The sequence below is a fragment of the Anoplopoma fimbria genome, chromosome 13 (genome assembly GCF_027596085.1).
Source record: "Anoplopoma fimbria isolate UVic2021 breed Golden Eagle Sablefish chromosome 13, Afim_UVic_2022, whole genome shotgun sequence".
Taxonomy (NCBI): domain Eukaryota; kingdom Metazoa; phylum Chordata; class Actinopteri; order Perciformes; family Anoplopomatidae; genus Anoplopoma; species Anoplopoma fimbria.
In genome coordinates this window covers 2,486,274-2,512,353 of record NC_072461.1, presented here as the reverse complement: position 1 = coordinate 2,512,353, position 26,080 = coordinate 2,486,274, and the positions used below count along the sequence as shown (strand labels likewise).

The window sequence follows — 26,080 nt, the reverse complement described above, 5'->3', positions numbered from 1 at the left end:
TTAAACTGAAGAAATATAATAACCAATGCCAAACAGCCTAGCAAACTAATTCAGAATTTAATTTAACACACATCATATTTAACTTATCTATGGGACATTAGGGAAAGCATGAAGTCCAAATTGGCCTCTAGAAATGCACCTCCATTAATAGGTTGAATACAATAAAGCATAAATCCACCTGACTTGGAGCATAGTTTTTATCCAAGATGCCTCTAAGATGTCCTTGGGATTTCTATTTTGACTGAATTAGGCTTTTGTTAATGCACTCAATTCTCTTGTTTGATGACCTCATCAAAATTTGTTTTGGAAAACTTCTGGTGCAAATGACATATGTAAGAAGGTATCCGAGCTGACCTCAATAATAAATGACTAGAGTTGTATGGCTTCAGAAGCTTTTTAGTGCTAATTTCTGTCCCACTTGAATGTTTTACAGGTACAATAACTGAACCTAAAATAACATTTGCATCGGTTTCATGAGAGAGGTGAACAGCGCATACAAGACTGGCCCAGTTCTGCCAAAAACTCCCCAAAGACTACACAAACAAGATAACAAGAGAGATATCATAGGGCACTTGCAGCTCATTTTCCCTCAATACTCATTGTGACAAACAGAGTGCCGCACAGACAAATTTAGTCCATATGATAATTGACACTATATATAGCTCAAACATTGGGTGGTGCTGTAATGTTCCAGATATAAAATGCTCTGGCTGAGGCATGATTCAATTTGCAATCACAGCTTGTACAAATGGGGTAAAAAGTCAAACTCATGTAATATCATTGAATAAACATTGGTGGTAGATTTGTCCCAAAGAGCAGAGATCATAACCAGCAATAACAAGACTGCTCATTTTGACTGGCAGAAAAGATGATCTCAATTCAATTTAGTTTTTATAACTTTACAAAGGAGACTCGCCTTACTGAAAAAAAAAGCCCTGAAATTTTTGGGTTTTTCTGTCATGTGACCTCTTGTGCAATATAATCTCCAGAAGGTATGGGACCTTGAGTTGAGACTGTTTTGTTGACTGTTTTTATTAACCAAACAACCAAATAACTAGTGGGCTGTATTAATTAAACACAAACATTTAGAAGTTGTTTCAAAATTGTGCATATTTTCAAAACTATTTCTACATCTGAGCTGTTTCTGTACTGTAGGAGGAAGCTCCTGTTAAACTTCTTCTTTTCTTCAGCCCCCTTTGCCAACCCTGTTACAACCCAGTCAGTCAGTTACTTATGGGAACAACAGGAGCATATTTAATGTGATCCAAGCCATGTCTATTCTGCCCACCTGATAATGTAACCCTTTACAGCACAGGGGGGGACACGCTCCTGATGGGAACAAGAACTCTAATCTCTACACGTTTCTACAGATATCTTTTTGCACATACTATAGACAGGCAAACAGGGAGACTCCAGATTACATGGCACTCTCTGCGAACTTTTTATTCCCTGCTCTCTTCATTTAAAAATAACCTTTCTGAATCATTATGTGCTACTCCTAATATCTTTCTGGCTATGCAACATCACGCCTGAAACCTTAAACAATTCAGAGGGAAAGGGAAGTGTTTGAAATGGATCCTTGCAAGACTTTGTACATATTTGATATTATTAGGTTCTGTGTTGCCACTGTGCAATATTTTACCACAGTTTCCTCTCTGGAGTTTGGTGTTGCTGAAGTAATTTTTAAGAGAAGTACAACTACTCTATAAGCACTTATATACTCTGTTAACACATTATAGTTAACTCCACTGATCTCTCTGGTCAGAATTTAGTGGCATTATCTTATATCTTTGTTGTTTTGTTACACACTGCATTTGCTTATTCTGTAACTTTAATGTAAAGGGTGTGTGTGTATTTATGTGTGTTACAATTCAACAAATGTCAAATGTTATCCTCGTATTTAGATGAGATTAGTATAGATGAGATTAGTATTTAAAACAAAGAACAATCTCTCAAGTTTGCAAGCATCACGTTTTAAGCATAATAATTGTTTTCTTAGTGAGAAGACGATTTTTTAAATAATGCTTCTTAGCAGATACTTCCACAGGTTCACACAGTGCAGTGATGGTTTAATCTGTCGACTCATTTCATCAGTTTGCAAAAATTAATTTAATCAGTGGGTCTGAATGAATATGAATGCCTTTTGATCGTAGTAACAGAATAACCCTGCTTGCATGAGAAAAAGATTTAAAAAAAAGGGAAATTGGAAAAGGGAATTAGAAGGTCAAGAAACAGATAAGAGTCCAAACAGCTACACAAATGTTGAAATTAAGATGGCAAACAATGTGTGGCTGCTCGATTACACTGAGAGCTTTTTGCATTAAAAAAGTTATTAAAGCGAGCTGATGAATCCAGTAAATACAGTATAATCTTAATAGGTAGAGTGTTGCACAGTTTAGGGGCTTTTACAATTGCTGAGGCAAATGCTGCTCATGTACATGCTGCGCCCGGTAGCTTCCATGAATTCTGTTACATTTTTGTCTTGTTTTGTTGTTTTTATCTTGTCTATGACTAATGGCATATGACAGAATACATTCATCAACAGCTTAAATGGAAGCTTGTGGATTGGATTAACCCTCCTGTCGTGTTCGTTTCTCCCCCCTTACTTTAGTGTTCCCGGTCAAATTTGACCGGTCTGTTTTAACTGCTCTTACATTCACACAAAAACCATTAATCATCACCAAATTTTATTTAACACCTTTTAAAGCTGTAAACAATGTCTCAGACTAATGGTTTACATGAATAACTGCTGTGAATATACAAAGAATATACATTGAAAATGTATCGCTAAATTAGGTCCAGAGCCTCTCTGACAGAAAATCGCTCATCAGTCGCCTACTCATTGTGTTCACAGAGTAAAATGAGAGCAAGGCACAAATAAAGGTTTATATAGGGGGAAAGTGAGAAGATATGAAACATTGTTTAGTCTGGAAGGTGTGGTTCACGTGGGGGGATGGCACATAAGTTCCCATAACAAATGCGGGTGTGGGTGTGTATGGGGCTGTTTTCCATCTGATGAATGGACATAATTTAGTTTTTTGTTTCCCATTCATTTCCTATGGCGGTCACTTTTGACCGGGAACACCATGGGTGTAACAAAGTTGACTAAACCACTCAAAATTCAATGAAAGTAGTGATCAGCAATTTTATATGTTCAAATGCCTAGTGTGGAGGATATCATGAGGCCTTGAGGCAATCAGATGTAAAACACAATATTTATGATTGATTAAAGTTGTAAATCGGTCAGATTTGACCCGAACACGACAGGAGGGTTAAGTGAAGCAGACTTTGAACTAGCTAGACCTATCGGAACAAACGCCACCAAACAGCCTCAGGGAGGAGAGCCAAGATTGAAGCTAAGCTAACCCAGCTAGGACCTAAGGCTACTCCACTACCCAGGCTACTCCTGGCTGGATGTGCGGCCGCAGAAAAATAAGATGGATCAACGTAGTGGGAGATCAGTGACTGTTGAGCCCACATCTTCACAGAGATCTGGCTCCATCGTTCATCCTGGATCAAGCTGCACTTGATGGGCGGACAGAAAGACAGAGAACAGGACTCCAGTGGGACGAGAGGAGGTAGACTCTGTGTTTAAATCATGATGCTTGGTGCTCAAAGTTGATGGACAATGTTTTCTTTCTCATGTTTAATTCTTAATTTGAAGATGTCAGCCATATTATCTGCCCAGAGAAATGTTTGTGTTGCTGCTGTTTACATTCCTTATGATGCAAATTCCAAAAATGCAACACAGGAATGTACTACTGTTTTTGAAGTCTTTTGTTTGTCATGTGTTTGTGTGTTACAAATAGGATGAATTTCGTTGTGCATCCCTGTGTTGCATAATGACTATAAATTATCCTTGAATCCTTGAATACTGGATTATTATGAATTATATTATATAGATTATGAAAAAGGGGTCACTTTGAATGTCGGACCTCCACTGAATAAGCTTTAATAAAAAGGACAACCAGACTAAACTGATTGTTTTCTAATACGTTTTTAATTGCCAAGTAGCTTCACTCACCTGAGTTAAGAGGCAATTACTTCCCCCTGCATTGACACTTTGATAACAGAATCATTACTAGACATTTCAGCTGCCTATATGTCAGCGCTGCGGCTCACAGTGGGATCCCCTGCCACAACTGTGAGAACTAATTTGAGACACATAAGCTGGTAATGGCAGGACAAAGGAAATCAATGGAAGCAGCTTAATATGGTAGGACCATGTTGAGACTGAGCCAAGCTTGATGGGGTAGAGGGCCAAGCAGTGCATTGCCAATACTGGCAGACTGTCTTGCAAGAACATTTTATTTTTTTAAGAGTTATTATAATCCAAAGTTACAGTATGTTAATACTAATAAAAATATAAATGATGTGTCACTTCCAGGGAGTATACTGGTTAGCTGAGTCAGTAATGGCTTGAATATGTAATGTTTTTTTATTGCAACCTGTTACTATGGAGCTGTTTGGACATGATGGGCATTACCTCTTGTTACATCATCTGATGCATCTTCAGATTGCAAGTAGTCCACAAGCCAAAGGGTCAAACCACCATGATCATATTTGTAAACTTGAAGGACTCAATTTTCATTTTTATTACATAAGTAACTGGCCATGAATGAATGTGTGAGCTATGGTGATCATTTACAGAAGACACCGTTTTTTCAAATGTTGCTTTCTGGCCTCAGTTCTGCCCTTTTTCTACACAGATAACTGCCACTAACATAACTAGTAATTTAAATAAATTGTTTGACATTTCGGGAAAGTCTGCACGGTAGATATGAAGCTACCACCACCAGCCTCAGCTGGGCTACCAGTGGATACTCCAGGAAGTAACTGGTCCAAGCCAATAATTAGTCCAGAACATAAAACCCCTTAAAACGGAGAATTGTCGTTTTGACACTTCGGATTTTGCACGTATTAAACAAACCAGATAATAGGCCCAGGCTACATGTTAATACAAGTTAACAAGTTGAGTTAATAAATAAGAGGTGAGGGTAGGCGGATTTTGTTACTTTTCAACAGAGCCAGTCTTTATTCTAAACTAATGTAAGATTGCTGACTGCTAGTTCGAGCTACATATTGAGCAAACAAACACGAGAGTGTTGTCAATCATTAATGACTCACCTTTAGCTAATAAGCCTGCTAAAGCCAGAATACATCTGAGCTCAGTTTCTTTTCTGTGAGAGATAACTCTTAATAATTTAGTTGGGAGGTTGCAGAGAAACGGCTCATTGCACAATTTATTCAACGACTCCCAAGACTTACCATTCATTATTTTTCCTCAGGTCACAAACCAGTTGGCAAGTAAACCAGTCTTATAACCTTGTTGACTTTCAGTCATTTATTGTAGGACCAAAGCCACAATGTGCACAGCCACAATCTGCCATTGTCAGAGTTAAAAAAACAAAGGCTAATATCGATCATCTCCTTCATCTGGGCTGTATGAACATCTGACACCTGAATGGACTTCTTAGCTCATCAAGATGAGTAACATGATGGCATAAAAAACACATTGTGTATCAAGAAATTACGAGAATAAGTGATAAACATTTAAGAAAAAACAAAGCAATCCCGTTATTTTCACAGATATGTTTTTATTTGTCAAACTGAAAGAGCTTTTGTTTGAAGCAACAACTTTTTTGACTGTACACAGTTTTTCACTCTCTGCAGGCTTGAACCTTACCAGCATTATGATAGATACATTTTCTAATTAGTGATTGACACTCAGAATGAAGAGGTAAGAAATATTATGTGAGCAGCGGACACAGAAATACAAGGACGGGATGAGTTTCCACTCTGCTCCCCTTTTGAACCTGTTAGATGAAGTTTTACAATGCACAAGACAATCAAAGGTACAAAGTAAAGCCTATTAGATCTTTATGATATTCAAGAACATAATGTGCCTGTGGACATCTTTGTTGTACTGTACTGCTCAAACTCATACATCATGCAAACTTCCTCAAAGCTTTGTAGCAGGCCTGCTGACAGGAAGCTTACTACAAAGATCAATCAGGGCAGATGCTGGCCAAGATATAGTTATTTGGCAATAAAGAATTAAAGAGTGTACAAATAATCTGTTTATGGTTATTCTTTGTCCATGAACCTACGGAATGACAGTCACTGATTCACACCAATAACAGTTTTCACAAATTGGTAATCTACAGCAAAGTGTTTCAGTGTAATTTATGTTGAAGTACAGAGTTGAAAACTACATTTCCAAGAAACCCTCTTGTAGTTTGCCAAACCAGAATACAATAGGCTATACTGAATTCCAAATATCCAGATAACAATCGAAATATATTTTGTTTTTATGTTACTTGTCAACTACAACAACATCAATGTTGATGGTACGACACCTAAAAAGCACCATGGAACACAACAGTGTAAAGTAAGCACTGACATATTTGAATGATGACACATTTTCTTGCTGTGCTTTTAGAATGAAGTCAAAATATAATTAATTCAAATGTGTTTTCATTTATTGAATATAAAGTGATGAAAATAAAGGTGGCACTTTTGTATTTCCAGTCCAGTCAGACAACCAAAATTATTTGGAGAGGTTGGTTCAGTCAATTTATTAAGGTTTTCTTTACTTTCTCTTTCAGGCTGGGCTGCCACCTCAGAACAAATGCTTTATATTACTACAATATGAAATGATTGGATATTAAGTGACTGAAAGCTGGTAAGTCTTCAGTGAAACACGGAGCACGAAAGGAGCTCCCTTCAGCTGTTATTGGAGCACTCAAATGTTTCTGGGCTACTAGTTAAGAGTAGGAACCACTGGAGTAATCCGTGCCTATTTAAAGCCGTGTAAAATGGGGCTGTAAGGCTCGACATTGCTGCTGTACCTCAGGTACTGGTTTACTTCCATTTATTTAACTATCCAACCATCACGGTTAATTTACTGCAGAAGCAGCCAACAGCAGAATCCATACAGTGAAAACTGCATAAATAAACCTGAACGTGTACAAATGGTTCCCAGGAGCTTAAAATATTTTTGCATGCAGATAGTTGCTGTCATGTTATGTTAAAATACCCACAAGCTCGTTTACATTTTATTTCTACATGATTTCTCATCCAACATGATAATAAAGATCAAATCTCCTGAAATAAAGAGGCTGTCCATATTAGTTATGAGTTCTGTGATGTTATTATCATTGTAGGTTTTGAGATAATGAAAAAATGTTAATATATTATTAATCTTGGACATTTGCTCTCTTTTGAAAAATACATTAATTATAATTTATAATATCAAAGGGATTAAATAAAATAGAAGACTGCTTTCAATATTTGGATTATGAAAATGTGGATATGATTTAAATAGTTGCTTTCACCCATTTGACATTTTCTTCAAATAATGATACAGAAAAAAGCTTTGAAAAGGTGGCCAAAAATGATTATTATTATGACTGACATCTATCCTGAGCTTTGTAATTGATAAAACTTAGATCACCAAGACAGCACGAAGACATTTAACACAGATGTTATGCATCTGACAGCTGAGACAAATAAATCTAAATAAATACAAAAAAGAACAAGCACAAACAATAATTCCAAATATCTTAGAAAAAGTGTAGGGTTAATCAAATACAAATAAAAAATGGAACTCCTTATGAGAGCATTAAGACAATTCAGCTAGAGACAGCTTTCAAGCCTCAACGTCAGGGATGCAGTACCACGTTTAACTGCAGTGCTCGTTTATTGTCTCACATATCAGTTATCTTCAGTAAGCTTTTGCAGTGTGTTGTAATGTTTCAGAACTATTTAAAAATGCACATAAAAATAGGTCCCTAAATCAAAGCCATTGCTCTCAGGGCTGGAGGTTTAAATGATTTGTCATAATATACATTTATAATTCACGCACCATGCAATTTCTTAGTCTTTTACATATAATACAAGAGCATTAATAGTGTTTTGATTGATGTAGTAATGCCAGTGTCCATTAGGGTAAAAGCATGGCTTGAGGAAGTGTTGTAATTAAAGTAAAAATATTTTTGAAGGGGTGATAATAAAGTGTGATCTCTACATGGTAATTTTGACAGTTTAGTTATGGTATGAAGTTGGTTAATTATGTCCAATGAAACACGGCAGACAGATTTCACATCTTTGTTAAAAAGTGACACTGTACAATAGCTTCCATGACAACAAGTTAAAACCACAGGGAGAACCCCTATCCGAGTCCAACCCATCCCTCCCACATATATTACAGAAGTTTATTCCAAACAGGATGGTAAATCTTGAGAAGAATAAAAAGACAGAAAGATTACGCTTTAAAGAGGAAACTAAAAGACAAAAGTGATCAAGGGCAGGTTTTAAATCATTGTACAAAAAGAACAAACAGCAACCCACCACAACCAAACACGTATTCTTGAAAAATCCATTGGAAATTGATTTATTTTTACAGGTTGCACAGTTTATTTTTGAAATACCGGGTGAGATACTCCAGTATGCCAAGGGACAGGGGGAATGGCAATAAAGATGGAAGAAAGAACTTCACTCTTCCTCTGTGCATCCCAGTACTTCTGCACGCAAAGTGATCCTGCCGTACCATGACCAGGGAAGGATCCGGATGAGTCGAGCGTAGATGGGTGGATCTATCACATTCTTTCGGTGTGTGTCGTTGTCAAAGTTCCCTTGGAAAACCTTTAAAGACAGCAGCATGGAGGGATTAATAATTTTGAAACCAGAAACTATAGTCACGTTTGGTCAACTTGACACCAAGAAAAAACATTAATGTGAAAACTGAATTGCAATGCTGCTGCAATATTCAAAGGCTTTTATGACTAGAAACATGGTAATCAAACGCCTTAGAAGTCAACATGATGTGGAAAAATATCTTCAGTGAAATACCACAGAAACCAAATTTAATGTATTTTTACTGAGAGGCAGGTGCAGAACTTTCATGGGGCATTTCTTGCCTGATTTCTCCAGACTGTTGCCTTCAAGGTCTCATGCCTGAACAGGTTCTGAATGAAGTGCAGCCAATCAGAGATTCAATCCAAACACGGCATATAACAGTACATTCTCTGAATTCAGTCCTATTCTTGGCTCTTTTCTTTCATCAACCACACATATGAGCACATCAACTGTTTCCCCCGTGGAAAATTGTATGCGCTGTTAGAGAGCCACAGCTGGAGGTACCACCTCCACAATTAGTGACAGACATCTGCAGTTTTTTTCTCTGCTTACTGAGTGGTGTCATTAACAGAAACCGTATACTTGTTGGCCTTGTTTTCCAACATTTTTGTTGTGAATTTTTGTGAATTTTTCAACTTGGCATTTCATAAAAGGCTTTCGTGGTTGCCAGAAATTTTGCTATGAAGGGAATGTTGTGTTTCTCCAGTATTGGCTCTTTACAACTCATAACATATTTTGCAACAGACTGATATGCATCCTGGTTCAACACACCATTCTGATTATGTATGTAGCCACTGGCATATTCTTCACTGAAGTGCTGAAAACCCAGTGGTATCTAATTAAGGCTAAACATTCAAGTTGTTAAGAGTGAGATTTCAGTGTCTGCATCACTTTTACATCAATTCAATGGCAATTAAAAGCCTTCAGATAAGCCTTAAGAGAACAGTTCGAGGGTTAACTAGATACAAGATACAAATACAAATACTAAAGCTAATTGTCTTACTGGGCCGTGTGCTCATTTTTTGATGATAAGAAGCTTTGTGTTGGTGTTTGCTTAATAGACAGTAAAATGAGGTATATTAGAAAGAAAAGTACCTACAGGGACTGCTTCATTGAAGGATATGATCATTTCAATTAAACAGACATGATTATGACCGTGTAATTTGGATGTAATGGGACCCAGTGTTGAGTGGAAAGGAAAATCAGTGGGCCAAATCCAAGCAGGTGCTGGACACAGAGGATGACCTTTTCAGAGTAAAGCTTCAAATAATTATCATTTAAATAATCATACAGGAGATGGTTTGCATGTAAACAGTCAAAATGAGGATTCGTTACAACAAGTGCTAAAAACAATGGACAAGCACCAAAACTCAAATGAAGGATTTGGGAATTGTTTACAGTTTGTAAAATATTCATATGCTATATTTTCTTAAACTAAAGATCAGCGGATATTTGATTTAAGTTTTAAGCACCTCGGTGCTTGGTGAAGGAGAGTGATACAAGCATTTTATTTTGCCATACTTGATACTAAAAAAAGATTTAGGGAGAAGGGCCACTTTAAATACACTTCAAACTGGAAGAAATAATTTGGATAAACCTCCTACATAATTACAAATAGAAACTGTCAAGAGGAATAGGTGAGACAGTAAGGATACAGTATTGCTCAGATTCTATTGAAGCTGCAGCTTGAAACATATGCTTTACAGATACTGTAATGGATTATTTTATGGACCATATATTCATCCAGCAGCAGCTGGATATACGATACCTGTCACTGATCAATATGCAATGATGTGACAAGATATCAAACCTCTGCCTCCTCTTTCTAGCAAGCGTTTCCATTAATTCAACTGCTTTCGCTTAGTTCTTCATTCTGTCATTTTCTGTGCTTTTGTGAGTTACTCTTACTGCAGACTAAAATTTTAATCATGTGAAAGGTGTATGCTTTCATTACTTTCCTTATTCCACCTGTCTAACACAAACAAGTGCAGGCCACCTTTTCATCGTACACTCTTTGTCTCCTCCTGCAGTGAAACACATTCTTTCCCCTGTTTCCATCTATATTGTAGCATGGGGCTTAGACTTTATTCAGACAACGTTTGCATCTGCAGACAAGCAAACGATATGACATTACAATGCATTCTGCCCTCTCTGTCATTTCTCCCTCTTTTCTTTATGTCCTCGTCTTCTTTCTGTATACTTAAAATCCACTTTATAGTACTGAAAATGCTTTAATTCCAACACTGTATCTGCTTGAGAGGTAATTTAATGAATGTTGTGATGATGAAGAGTACCTGAACATAATCACTTTTATGCAATGTGAAGAGGTCATTTGAACAAACACTGTTTGAGTGAACGTAAAACAGACTTCTAATTGTTACTTGTTAGGGGAGACCAGAAAAAAACAGCAAGGTGTTTAAGTAGACTTTCAGAAGTTTAGATGACATTTAGATGAGTTTATGTTTATGATTTTTCCGGAATTCTCTCTTTTGACAAGACTATTTGTGTTCTTTGCTCAGTCAGTGAGGATAAATATGTATGATGTTTAGCATGAATGAAAAAAGGAAGTAGGTGTTCCTGTACCAGGGGCACTTATGAACTACCTTATGGTCTCACATTCTGTTTACACCAAAAACGATCAGGCCCAACCAACCCTAGTGGCAAATAAATGTGTGAGCTCTAAGGGGCTCTTGCATTCAAGTGCATGGCTAACAAGTACAGCTAGTTTTATAAGTGAAACGTGTCAAAATTAATTTGAGGAGATGAATTTGTGTTTTAAATCACAGCTTACATGTTGCAAATTTGGTAAAACAGGATACAGATTTATTCACGTAATTATAAAAAGTCAAACCCTTCAAACCACAGCAAGCAATGAGTGTACTGTGTTTTCGAAAAAACGCATAAAACAACACTTGAATGACATGAATCTGAATGTGGCCATGTTGCACCTTCTATTGAGCTGGCATACAGGCTGACAGACGCATGGACGTTGTAATAGAGCTGGATTCTCTGTTGCAGGGTTTGCAATACTACCAGTTTCTGTTGTTCTTTTCACTTTTTATTTTATTTCAGAACTGCAACATTTGACACCGGGAAGCGAGAAATGTGTCATTTCAAAGAGTGTTGCCACAACTGTAATGTGACAACCAGGGCACATGACAGCACAATATAAAAGGCAGGACATGGAGACCATGAGAGCAGCAGCTGATTGAAATATGACAAGAATCTCTCCTAGACTGTCTGGGGAACTGCACACTGACGGAGGCAGTGTCTCTAAAATAAACTGTCTGGAACAGAATGTGTGAAGAATAACAACAACAACAAGACAAAAGCTGTTAGGAAGAAAAAACTGAAAAGAGATGAGCAAGGTGATTAATGAATCCTCAAAGTGTGTAAGATTATTCAGGGTCAGAAAGAAAGGGAGGACAAAATACTGTATGGCATTTTGATTCACTACACTGAACAGAGACAATTACACATATTTGAACCAGAGCCAAGCTCTATAAAAGCCGCATGACCCTACTCATGACATTTCCAATAGTGTTTTAAACAGTGGTTGCTGCCATATTAGCAAGGGTTGCAAGCTTCACAAGTATGCCATATATGGATATAATCAAGAGTGATTAAAGACTTGTAAATGCTATGTTTATTTATTTGTAAATGGCCACACACAATGTCTAGATGGATCCCCTCTCCAGTTTCATTAGAATTCGACCAGTTCTGCAGCAGGTTGAAATACGGCTTTTCCTCTCTTGATCAGGTTGGTGGGTGTGGGTTGTGTTGCATGAATTTAAGAAGATGTATATTGTGACCACCTAGTGATATATTTTACTTAAATTCATTGTCAAAGTTACAAACATGTACATACGCCAAAACTGCTTCAGAACTCTTTCTGTGGATTTATTTCTGAAAATGTGCCAAACTGGTATAAGCAAACAATCAGTTATGATAAATGAGTTATTAATAGCTATATTTAGAAAACTTGTTTTGTCCTAAAACACTGTAGCTCATGGACATCTATATGTATACTGGTTGAGTTAGTTAAAAAAATAAAATAATAATTTCATTTTTTAAGATGGATTCTGTTGCCAAAGTTATACAGCACTGATAGTTCAAAATAAGAAAAAAAAGAAGAAGAAAAAAACAAGCTGAAGTTTTAGTCAAATATGTTGTAAGTGTTTGAGAGTAAGTTTCACTTCATCGCCCCCAAGCATAATTATTTTATCCAGAGACACAGGTCTACTGGACACATTTCTGTGTGTATGTGTGTGTGTGTGTCTTCAGACTGACCCAGTAGCCACAAATCTGCTCCCAACTATTGATTTTACAGGCTGGTAGAGGCATGGGTACTTGTGTGCCCCCGTGCTCCATTATTTAAACCGCTGCACAGGTCAAGGGAGCAGGGCGCTCCAATCACTTTGCTCCCTGCCCTCCTGATACCTTAGGCGGCCACAATGATACCAGGGAAACTCGGCCACGTCTTCATTGAAAGGTCAAGAGGAGTCTTTCAGCCTAGAAGACACAGTTACTGAACTGTAACTGAAATGTTAAACCTACTTCTTCAAGGAGGGTGGAGATATGTAATCTAGTTATATGTTTTCTTTTATTCTGAGGTGCATCAAACTTTGCAGCCAACATTTAATATGACTGCAGAAAAAGACTGAAGATGAGTTGTTAATCTTAAAATGCTTGTATTCACAGCTATCTAACATCCTTTACCCTCTGACCTGGAGGGAACTGAGGGCTTTAATGGCTAATTAACCCTGTGTCACCTGAGTGAAACACTATCAAACATAAATCAATTCCTTTTGTGCTTGACTGCCCCCATCAACTGACTGTGTAAATATTGACATCCAGGAAAGAGAAGTGTTGCAGGACTAGTCAGTGTAGTGACCTCAGTGTGTGCACGAGGGAATGCAGGCGAGCCGATATGTATAATTATGGAACGTATCACGGTTTAATTATGTTTAAACAATGGACTATGTTGTTAGTTGTCTCAGTCACAAGTGCAGTAGACAGGTATTTGGGGTTTATGTGTGCAGAAAAGGCAAACAAGGTGCTCTATGGATTTTGTAGAGGGATACTGTTGCGTGTGTGTGTGTATGTGTGCTCCACTGTGTGACAACATCTGTATTCTGACAGAGCGTCCTCTCTCAATCTAGATCTAACTGCCTGCAGCCTCTGCCACACAGGAGCTGGAGGGGGGAGCTGAGAGGAATACTTACAAGCCTCCACCACTGTGCCCGAACCAGACACTCAGACTTACACATTACACAGACACACAAACACACACATACGTTCTCAGTGTATCCCTGCCAAGTCAAGCATTGTGGTGTGGCAGGAGGAGCCTCGGGAGTCCAGCAGCAAAATGTGTCCTCTTGCATTAATGGCTACTTCAGCTGACTGAAGGGGGAAAACACCTTGAAGAATCATACATCTGAGCAGCCCCCTGGCTCCGTCTAGGGACAAACTGATTGACATTCTCAAAAGCCTTGCTTAACACCCCTGTCCTCTAATACAGAGCTCACACACTCAGATTGAATGCCTATCCCTGGTTTTGCTCTGACTTATACAGCAATAATAACACAGGGGACAGCTATAGATGGTTATAGAAATGGCTTGTATCTAATTAAATGATATTTTAAATCCATGTGTAGCTTGGCAAAAGTGCTGTTCCCCACTGATTCATCTCTGAAAATGAGATTTAGAAATGAAACATAATAAACAGAACAGGTTCCCGAGACGCCACCAGTACTTTTCTCTCCTTCCCTTTGCTATCTCAGCTGATGCTTGCCAGACCTTCGAAAGTCATTCAGTGCTCAGTATTGAGATTGCTCGAGTGAAAATCATGCTGAGCGTGCAGTGGCCCGTATCCAAAGATCATCGTGGGTGTTGAAATTATAAACTCCTCAAGCAACGAATGTGAACTGTAGAGATGGAAAAGTATTTTCCGGGCATCGGCTGCTGCACTGGCTCCACAACAAGGATCCCGGCATGAATCTGGCTATTGAGGGGTTTTATTTGCCTTAACAAGGTGCTGTCATATTTCAGCTCTAGGTCTACCACATTGAGCCAAACTGAATAAAAAGCCCTTCTTTAAGAAAATCTAATTTTGAAATGGCAGTTGAAGTAACTCAATAACCTTTGCAAACTGCTCTGAATCAGTTTTTATGGGAAAGGTTTACTATTATTTATATTTATTAATGAAAATGTCTTCCACAAATGATTATTAAACTCAAGCATTTTTGTAATAATCTTAAATACTTTGAATTCAGGCCAGAGAAGAAGCTTTAAATTACACTTCAGATTTGAACAGATTATACACTAGTTAATACTGTAGATATATATCATGATCTCAGTGTATAATACTTTGAATGATTTTTAAAGCACCTCCACAGTATTTGCTCTGTGCAAAATGCATGTTTGAATTCTATTAAATCTCTTGATTTACCATAGTCAACACTATGGAAAATCAATACAATACAATAGTACATGAATAATCAGAAGAAGTTGGGCTTATCGTTCAATAACAAGACAACAGAGGAAAGTCAACACTACCTCTCTTACCACAAGTATCTGAAAGACAAGGGGCCTCGGCTTTAGCTGTAACACTGTGCCTGCAGCCCCCCTGATATCAGCAGAGAGGCTGCTGCAGTCCTGCTCTGTGTCTGTTGTCGTGGCGATTGGAATGGACATGTACTCTGTTGAAGGGCCGTAAACAAGATTTTCAGCATAGCACCAGCCAAACCAGGTTGACAGCACAGTCTTATCTGATCCCAAACCAGAGAAAGGCAGTAAGACAGACCAGGCAGGCTCAGTTTGAGCCACAGATAGGAAAATGCTAAAGGGAAGTGGAAAGGAGACACAGGCATGTCCTCAAAAGGACATTTTCACACTTAATACTAAAAAAACAACTTTTGAGATTTGCAGCTCTGTGTTTGTGTCTGCTTTAGATTTCTGTCTTTCCTTATCCATTATTTCTGTTAGCTCTCTCTACCCAGAATGCCCCTTTTCATCATGATGTGATATATAATTCAAAACTTTCAGTACTCTCAGTTCCCACTGGCAGGCATTTATGATTCTACAGTATTTTTCAGTATGTTTGCTATGTGCACATGATTAACCGTTTTCTCAGTTAATGTTGGCAGACGTGACTTAATACTGTGTGAATTGTGTTTGATCGTGATCATTATGGGCTGTGAAAGCTTCTTACCTTGTCCTTCCCCTGTTTCTCATCTTGATATACTTTCCACCGCTCTCCATCATTACTGTATGCCAGTTTGTATGAGCCAACAAACTGGACATGGCCAAAGTCTTTAGCTCCCTGGGTGATGATACCTGTAACCTTGGTAGGCACAAGTAAGTCCACCTGAGAGAGGAAAAACCAGAGAGAAAGATATTAGTATGGTAATTTTCTCAAGAAACTTAGCAAGTAGAAAAGTGTCAGAGATGCGCAATGTAGTCAGCATCTTTTTCTTTTGATGTCATCAGAGGATTTACTGTATAAAGACATTGGGTGCAAAAAGTCAGTTTCAATTATTCACAGAATATTGAACAACAAGGCTCAGTCCACAACCTCGCCTCAGCAAAACAGAAACCGCACGCCGCAGCAGCTTCTGAGATCCAGACTGCTCCATTTGGGTTCATTTTTAATAGGTTCTCATTTGTTGCAAACAATTTACAACGCATAGATGCTATGCAGTAAACACACAAACTGTTGCTTCTATTGACATTTTAGGATTCAATTATGCTTGAATATTTGGTAAAGTATATCACACTGTTGGGTTGAGATTCAAAACATAGTTAAGACGAATCCAAAAAAACAACAAAAAGCAGTAGTATTATAGCTCCATCGAATTTACCTTGCCCACTCTGATTCAGAAGATATACTGCAGTAATGTCAAACACAGGTCAAACTGTTTTCCGAGAATCATTTTTCCACCATGTTAATTATGTCAAATGAATAATATATTTGAACAATTTAAATTTGAGAGGAAGATGTGTAAACTCCAAAATAATGGAAACAGTGCAGAAATACTTTCATATCTATCGAACACATCATGCCAAATGTTTGGTATTGTTTTGAATACAACTAAAAACTAAACTACTTCTAAATATCAAAAATAATATGACAAATTAAGGGTGTGCAATTCCCATAACCTCACATACGATTCACTTTCTTTAAAAGAGCATGTTGTTTCATAGTTATGTAGACAGATGTGAATAATTGATAGCACTGCCTTCTGCATTTTCAACCCTTAAATGCTAATAGCCTAAATGTCACTGTAAAACTGTCTCACTCATCACATACATCTAAGCAGCACCGATTCACTGTCAATACAGGATGAAAAACAATGTGCCACTTGGCATTTTTCTGTCACATGGGAAGACAGTGGCAAAATTTAGAAGCAGAGAGGGAGCAAGAGAGAAACAGACACTTGCTGATTTATTTCTTCTGCTGAATATACACATACAACATTGAGGCAGCCATACATCAAATTAATTGGCCTGGTCATAGGCCAACATATACTGTGTCACACGGCTCTGATAAAACAAATAGGTTCCGTGTAGATTAAACAAATAAGCATACAAACTGAATGCATGACTTATGACTCACTTTCCCCCTACCTCCTGGTCCTGTACCTATCGCAGAACACCACTGTGCATGTCATCGCAAGACGCTAAGCTGTGCCAAACCGCATCACAGTGCACCACACTGCACCTTTATTTCTTGCAATATGTTACAGCTTCTCTTTCCTCCCAGCTACTTTAAAATTGAGGACAGCTCTCTGGGTATTAGGTGGGTGTTCTTAAGTGCAGACCCACTGCTTTGAACATAATTAGGCATAGACCTGGGTCCTGACACACGTAGACAAAAGCATGCCTTAGCAAGTACAAGGCAAACTCTTGGCTAAAAGGCATCCAAGTGGATAAACTCCCAGTTCTCCATTTGTGCGATGTTAAGCTAATGAAAGTAGGACAGTAGGTGAGGAAGTTTGCGGGCAGACATCATTTCACTCTTAACAATGCTGTGGTTACAGGTATGCAATTATGCAGATGCTGCACAGTACATATGCATGCTTCATTTGTTGTGAATACACTATTCATGAAGTTTCTCCTGCAAATGGAACCAGCCTCTGCATCTGGGTTTTTTTTTGTAAAGTAATGCTCATTTCTGCCTCCACAGATTGGAATATTTTCCTGTGATGTATAAGGATACCTTTTAACAACAGTTCTGTTATAATTACAATAATGTCACAGCAACCCACTGGATAAAGGGGGGCAGAAAGAAACAGTGGCAGGGGCTGCCTGGCTGATTTAGAGGGGCATGACACCTTGCATTGTTAGGCTTTGATTATGCTCCAGTTGCAGAATGTTGAGGTAATCTCGTTCTACTCAAGCAGTCAGGTCTGCCACCAAAACAAAGGCAGGCTTCAAGGGGAACCTGTAATTGCTGTCTCAGGTAGCGGTCAAAAAATACAACCGCCCCTAGCGACGGCGGCCCTCAACACTTTGATGGCCCAAACTGAATTAGGAGGCGAGATAAGCTTGTTAAAGCAAGGCCTCTCCTGCAGCCCCCACCTTCTGTTTTTTCTCCCATCACACTTTCAACCCCATTCCCTCCTCCAGGAGCTGTTAACCCAGACAAACTAGGAGTGTGTGAAGTCTTTGTAGCAATCGCTGAACGCTCATGGCGTACATGTTTCAAAGAAATAAACCATGAGAATCAATTTTAGGATTTTGCTTGCTGTTTCTGAGATTAAAAATAAGATTCATGTAGCTCTAATCTAAGCCTCCAGTTTTCCCAAAAATACAACTCCATATCGAAAAGTGAGAGAGCATCATTTACTTATTTGTACTTCCCTCCGATAGTAGCATGCAAAGGAGGAACACTTGTTCACTTCTTCTCCCCCGCTCATTAAGAAGAGAGTTGGCGTGTAAATCTTGTGTCCCTTTTTGAAGTGGCTTTGCCATTCCAGGATAAAGAGATTAATGCAGTGAGAGGCAGCTTTATAAGGAGCGGAACAAGGCCCAGTTCCCTGTTTTATGAATAAAGCACTTGCATACATAGCATCGTTCTGACATTCTCCCTCCAGCTGTGTTAATATAACTATATCTGTTATAAGACTCATTCAATCCTCAAAGCCTGTGGGACATTGAGTATGGGGGTGTTTATCCTTTTTGTATATTCTCCTAGGTCATAGTGCAGAATTCAGAATTGAATGCACACAACTCACAGAGGGATGAGGAGAACGGTGCTATGGCCCATCAAGCCCTCAACAGGGCAGCTACCATTAAAGCTTAAAGCTGTGGAGAGCGCTTGAAAAACACCCTGTTTCATTGTTCTTGAAAAACCTATAGCGAGTCACTTCCCTAATCATACGCAGAAACACCACATCATACCAAAAAACATTGCAACGTTAACCTCATGTTGTTGCTTGACATGAAATAAATTAACCGAAGAAGAAACCCTGTTGACATCAACATTTTTAAAAGATAGTCTGAATCGAAAAAAATAAGGGATTAAGTGGGCATTTAGGATGAAGGGATGTTCTTACAAAAGAGGCAACATTTATGGAGCTTGACCGGTACTGAAAGTCAAGATGTGGTTCAACTGTAACAGCTCTAGCTCCTCATGACCAGGATGGAAAACTACTAATGTGGGGCACAGGGTATTATATCTCACAGTATAGACAATAATGCACATTTGATGTAGTCACTCCTCTATTTCTGAAAACTTATTTTACATTTGGCCAAAAAAGAAGTGTCCTGACTGAATCTGAGTCCCATTTGCATGTACTTTAACACAAAATGTCAGATATGCCTGCTATCTGAACAGAATATTACATACCAAATGACAAAAAATACTATTCTGTGCTGCTGCAAGCCTACTATCTTCAGAAAAGCCCCTTAAACTGAAAAGCAAAGCTTAAATGACTACGAAAGAAAGGATGAAGCTGAAGGCGGACTGAGTACAGCACTTCTTTTACTGAGTGCGAAGAAAAGCCTGTTTGTGTCATGGCACCTTCTGAGTTTTAAAAATGTGCCATTCCAGACAAAGGTGAGCTGGCTGAGCCAGTTCAATGAGGGGAACGAGGAGGCTGAGGCTTACTGAGCTTGAACGGTCGTTATGTGACATGTATGGCTTTTCTTTGGTGAAAGGACATCAATGTCCTCGTCCCAGGAGAGTGAAAATGAACGGATCCAAAATAAGTTGTGGCATACTTACAGCCCTACTGAGCAATAACATAAGCCCAAACAAATAAGACTGAGACTAATATTCATTATTTTGTTTGTTTTGTTTTTTTCTGTAGAAAACAAACAGCCCGTAGCCCTTCATGGAATTAGCCTGTTGGACAAAGATTTTTTATTAAAATGTAAAATCTAGAGTGCTGAATATAAATAGCTGCTGGTAAAAAAAAAAAAAAAAAAAAAGTTTCTCAAGAGCCAACAGCTTGCTGATGGCGAAATTTAAATATTTTGAGAAGGTACACCTTTACACCTTGAGGCAGCCTGTAGCATGATGCATGTTATAATAAAATAAAAACAACAACAAACAGGTTTTGTATGTGCCTGAGGTTATAAGTAAATGATATGGAATGAATAGATGCCACATGTTCTCATCACCTACTTTGCCTTGTCCGTCACTTTCCCACACTGTTAGCCCACCACGTCAAACTATGACGCTCCAATATGGTCCCAGTGGTTTATGTTAAAAACACTTGCTTAGGCGACAACACCACGTAGTAGGTTTAAGAAAAAACATCAGGGTTTGGGTTCAAGCATTACAGATCTATAGTGAAAATGAAGCTTAAAACATGTAAAGAACACAATCAGTTGTTTGTTTAGTGGAAGTTAAACATTGTGAACACAACACAGGTGGCCAAAGCAACACAAAAATCTGTTTGTAAGACATTGTTGGATTCATAAAGTCTCTTGCTTGAAGTCCTGTGTTTAATAGACTTGTCCACCCGCTCTTGGGAGTTTTTCGGACTTCATATTAATATCATCACACTCCCAGAGCATTTTCTCTGAGCGTCTAATAATGATGCAGATGGGTTTACATTGGTTGTTTTTAAATGAAAGTCAGGTGAGTCTCATACAGAACTCAGTATCAGATGCCAACGGCGTGACAAAGCCTCTGTATTTGACGCCTTGGGAATGCGAACGGGCTGGGTGATGCCTTGTTTGGAAATGTATAACTTAGTTTCAGAGTAACTCGATAGTTTGAATAACTGTCACTGTCACTATAACTGTAGTTGTCACCTTAGATTAAAGTCAGTTGCACACTGTGAAATACATTTTGAGTCCTTCAAATGTCAGCACCACACAAATACACACACACACACACACACACACACACACACACACACACACACACACACACACACACACACACACACACACACACACACACACACACACACACACACACACAGTGAATCTCCTTTCTGGCACCTTTTGTGACCGGTGTTTCCACATGGGGTTGAGGGATGTCAGAAGGTATAAATGCCTGCTGAGCGCTAACACAGTGAAAGGCTGGTGGGCAGACAGTCTGAAGTGTGAATAAGGAGTACTGAGTGTATTAAAGGAAAAGTCATAGAGAGAATGCCCCTCATGGCTGCACCATGTTGTCAAAGGCCGGTCAGTGTGGCACTAACCACATTCCTGCATGAACAAATTTCCTTTTTATATTTGACTTATACACAATGTTTTTAAAGTGCTAAATGTGGAATGTGAATCAAATGCACTCTGCTGAAAGACACCTCACGTGGAATGAGCTGTCCTGACACAAGGATATATGTCTTTGTTATAGAGCAAGATGACTTGTTTTGGCAGCACATTAATGGAGTCAGCTGGCTGGCTGGTCAAGGCACATCTTAAAGCCAAAATGCTGGGGATATAAATACGGGAAAAGCACCCTGCAGTGACTCAAACTGAATTTCAATATGGTGGCAAGAACACAAATCTGTAAGCCAAACAGTTTCACATGGCAAGGACATTGCTATGCATTGAACATCACCCCCTCCTAACCTCCTCTTCACTCTCGTCTTCATGCCAGCACACTTGCATGAAGCAGCATTTAACTGAAATTCAATTCTTTTTTATTCTGTCTAAAAATATTGACATTTTCTCCATCTTCACAGTATGTCTAATATGCTTAAACACATAATGAATGGCACCTGCATGTAGATAACCCCAGGCAATCTGACCAGAATGAATACATTTTTCAAAAACAGGATGCTCACAGGACAGTCAGACATTTTTAGCCATGATAGCAGCATGGCTCTAGGGATGCCACTATCTGTCTGTGGTCGGTCCATTGATCCACTACCTTAGTCATGGACTTTAGAACAGATATCAATTGTGCCCAGAGGGCGAATCCTTATTCTGGTGATTCCCTGTTTTTTTTATCTGCCGCCACTACTAAGTAATAATTTTCATTTATCCAGTTGAATAACGATTGAATGGATTTCTACTAGTGCCACCATGAGGCTGACAAATGTGGTTTTGATGTGTAATTTGCTACATTCATGTCCCCTTTTGGATTAAATTTTAAGAATGTTGGTCAAACATTTACCGTGAGTGTCAGCAAATGTAAGCATGCTTATACGCTAAACTAAGATGGTAAACTTGGTGAACATTTAACATTAGTATGCAGCTCAACGCATCGCTGTGTTTAAGTAGAGCCTCACAGAGCGGCTAGCATGGATGGAAACTCTACTATATGCTGTTAAACTATCGTCTTGTTTAAAAGTAGAACATATAGACGTGAATGTCCTGTGAGTTTCCCATTTTAAGAAGCAGATTTCGTCATGTTTTTTCGGGCTCTCAATAAATGCTGCATCCCACTGAGGAACTGGTGATATAATTGGAAAGGTTCTCAGAGCTACCAGTACCGATGAGGCTGTGTCATGTTTCTTTATAAATGCTAACATTTTATTAAGTCTGTAGAGAAAAGTAGCTCTCTCTCCTGTAAAAGCTTGCAACAGAAACACACTGCATGGTCAGCATTTTGTTTTGTAGACATTTTGCTCTTCATCCATAATTTAACAAAATAACTTGAGTGCTTTAGAAAAAAAACATTAAACTATTATTTAATTCCCATTCTTTCCTTCATAACAAAGGCAGCCTTCCATCAAAGCCGGTGCATTAAAGTTCATTAAAGCACAAACCTTACTACCTGAGGTTTCTAATGGGCAACTCAGAGCAAATGGCCATAAAACGGAAGGAGCCTCAGTTCAGCATGTCAAGTGAAGTTGCTAAATGGTTGTAGGACCAATGAAGGGGATTGACCATGGCAAGAGGAACAGGAAGGAAATCAACCCTGGTGGTCTGAATCATTTAGAGCTGTTACAGCAAGGAGAACAGCATCTAAAGAATCAGCGAGTTGCATACTGTGTCAGCATGTGTGAAGTGAGGGATCTATATGCGTAAAAAATAGCCTTGACACTGCACTAGTAAGGGACTTGGGGGATTTCACACTCTGTTTAATGTTCACTGTGGCTACACATGTGATGGACACTTACTCACTGATAAAATCTAAAGTAGTCTGTCTCCCGGTGTGATCTTGTCTGAAATCAAATCTGTAATTCTTGCTGGAGGGGAAAAAAGTGCTTCCTGTTGGAATATGTGTAAAATGTGAAATGATTTAATGATCTAAAGAATGGTGTTCCAATTCTAAAAATGAGGATACAGGATTTTAAAGGTCCTACGAAGAGGTGAGTTAAAAATAAAATCGTTTACAACTCTGGCTGCTGCACTTACAACTCATCATCACTCCTCTCTCCCCTTTCCTGCTTCTCACATGGTATATAAAATATTCATATCAAATTCTCACATGTGTGCTCACATACACGCACACACAAAACCAACGTGTGATTCACACGCAATGAAATAGGGAACCATGAAAATTGCAAAACAGATAACATTTATGGACATAGGTGGTCTTTGCAACAGTATTATTACCCTGAAATGTATCAATGTCCAGTTTTCTACAGAGCCTTAGCTTAACTGTGGACTATTCTGAATTAATCATAATACTGTACGATACTGCATGTAGTGCTGATGCTTAAGTGCATTCACACTCTCCTGGGCACATAACATAAAGATGTCTGATTTAAACCTAGGATACCCTGCTTGTCAAGAGATGGCTTAGAAACACTCTGAAACCACAAGATACACATGCAGAACACATTGGACCCAATCTCTGCTGCACTGATTTAGGTACAGGCGCCATCGCTTCTGACAATTCCTGCAGATCCCACGATTAGAGCAGGCGCTGCTGCAGACTCATGAATCACTCATCCCAAGATAAAACAGATAAATGCTTCCTACGGTAGCTGAGAGGGAGTGAGAGGGACAAAGGTAGAGAGAGGGAGATGAGTATCAGGATGCGGTGCTGAAGGATGAGATGGCTTCCTTGGGTAATGAAAACAAAAGGGTAACATTACACAGGTTCCAAGCAGACCTGTACATTAAGGCTATAGTTGGAGGGAGGAGACACTAAAAACCACCCAATTGAATCAGGAAAGCGGAGAGATTTACCATCCCTTCCGTAACTTCATTTTGAAGCTAATTAAATCAGCATACTAGCTGCAGGGAAATTGAATAAAATAGAGCCACATTGGACAGGATTAAAATGAGGCTCTGACGATAATTCCTTAATGAAATTTACATCAAGCATGTTTTCAAATTAGTGTGGATTCTTTGTCAAATTCTCCTTGAATTCTTGGATAATGTTCTCAAGATGATTGAATTAGCAATAGCTGCTGGCAACATTTTTTTGAACCGACTGTATTTATGTCTATTCACATTTAAGAGAATTTTATAATATTAAGACGTGTCCAACTGGGTAGCCAGCAGTTAGATATCCAGTATCAGATCGGTCCCATCTGACATGCTTCACGTAGTAAATGGATAATGACCCACAACAATCTCTCTTAATATGATCCTCCATAAAGAATGTGCCAAGTCTTATAATCATGCACTCACTGTACACAGCTACACGGTGCAAATTTGATCATGCCTTTCTGAAACTGGGCTGGCACATCTGCCAAAGCAAATGCTGGCTGAGCAATTTGCAGTCATGGCTACATCTGTTATCCTGGCTTCAAAAACTCATATCAGTGTGCAGTGCCATAGCTCAGATATTGAACAAGTTATGGAACAAAAAAAAAAAAGATTAAGATGCGATGCTGCTGGCTTAGTTGGGAATGTGTTTATATCCTACTGTGTTGGATTATTAATATTTGTCATGGCAATTCCTATGAAGGTTGAATCAACACACAATGTACATGCACAGTGTAGATGCAGCCCGACTGATTAGAAGATATGCTCAAGCCAGTGTTCATACATTTCATACTTTTTACATCATCACAGCTGTGGATAAATGGTCGTGTGCTTCTCACTGATTGCAACAGAAACCACCTGGAGACGTCCCTCCAACGTTCTGTTTCTTTAATTAGTTCAGCAAGAAAACTTGGCTGCAGGTGCTGTTCTCGCTGATCCAGTTTCTTGTTTAGAGTCGTAGGACAAACAATGATAAAATGCTGAGCAGTAGAATAAAGGATGTATCTCTAATGTAATTAGAACTTTGAATAGTCAGATCTGCAGGGACAACTGTCTTTATCTACTTTCTACCAGATGAACATAGTATGACAGTAATAAAAATGCTGTATTTAAGAGGATAGCCTCTGTATGCTGCCTCACAATTCATGGTCGTAAGGAATAAATTCTTACAGTCCATGAAAGCAATTCTAACAAAGTACTAGTCACTTGTTCTTGAAATATAGACACAATCATTGCTATTCCATATTATAAAAATCCCTCTTAAATCCTTTCATGCAACAATGCCTTCACTCTCTCGGAGGCAGCTTTTCTGTCTTTAGAAAGGACACGCTTCATCTTTGCTGCATAAACACTCGAGAAGAGATGAGTGTTTCAATGGGACAAATTAAAGCCATTCTCCTCTGTGGATGGATGAAACAAACACCCAGCTAATTCTATCGATTAAAGGAAATAGAGTTTGTTGTCAGCACTGCTGTATTTGAGATAGCGATTTTATTAGGAAGCTGTGCTCGACAAAATTGGTGTAATGATAATACCCGGTTTGATTACAACAAATGCATGCTCACAGGCCCTGAGCGGGAATCAATCTTGCTTTATGTCTACTTATTGTTCCTTCTAGCCTCTACTCCACATGGGACAATGCTCGATGTGAAGTATCAACAAGCATTGATGCTTTAGGAACCACTTGCAAAAGCTGGGATGATTTCATTCAGCAGTATATTAATTATTGCCATTGTTATTCATTGTTAATTTGAATAAAACTATTAAATACAAGATTTAAATGTTTACAATGTGATGATCCCTTTTAAGACGACTATTGTCAATTGCAGAAAATAAAAAGATGAAACATTATCATCTGAAATATGGA

At 38.6% G+C, this 26,080-nt stretch overlaps 1 protein-coding gene across 2 annotated transcripts in view; it reads right to left on the bottom strand.

Moving 5' to 3' along the window:
- Nucleotides 1-5,582: 5,582 nt before the first annotated feature.
- LOC129101041 (EGF-like repeat and discoidin I-like domain-containing protein 3) overlaps nt 5,583-26,080 on the bottom strand; it is a 97,650-nt gene continuing 77,152 nt past the window's right edge. For both annotated transcript variants that reach the window (XM_054610636.1, XM_054610637.1), the window contains 2 exons: nt 15,854-16,009; nt 5,583-8,646 (listed from right to left, as the gene is read on the bottom strand). In XM_054610636.1, the coding sequence (XP_054466611.1) occupies nt 8,497-8,646; nt 15,854-16,009 (306 nt within the window). In that variant the 3' untranslated portion in view covers nt 5,583-8,496. The remainder of the gene's footprint in view (nt 8,647-15,853; nt 16,010-26,080) is intronic.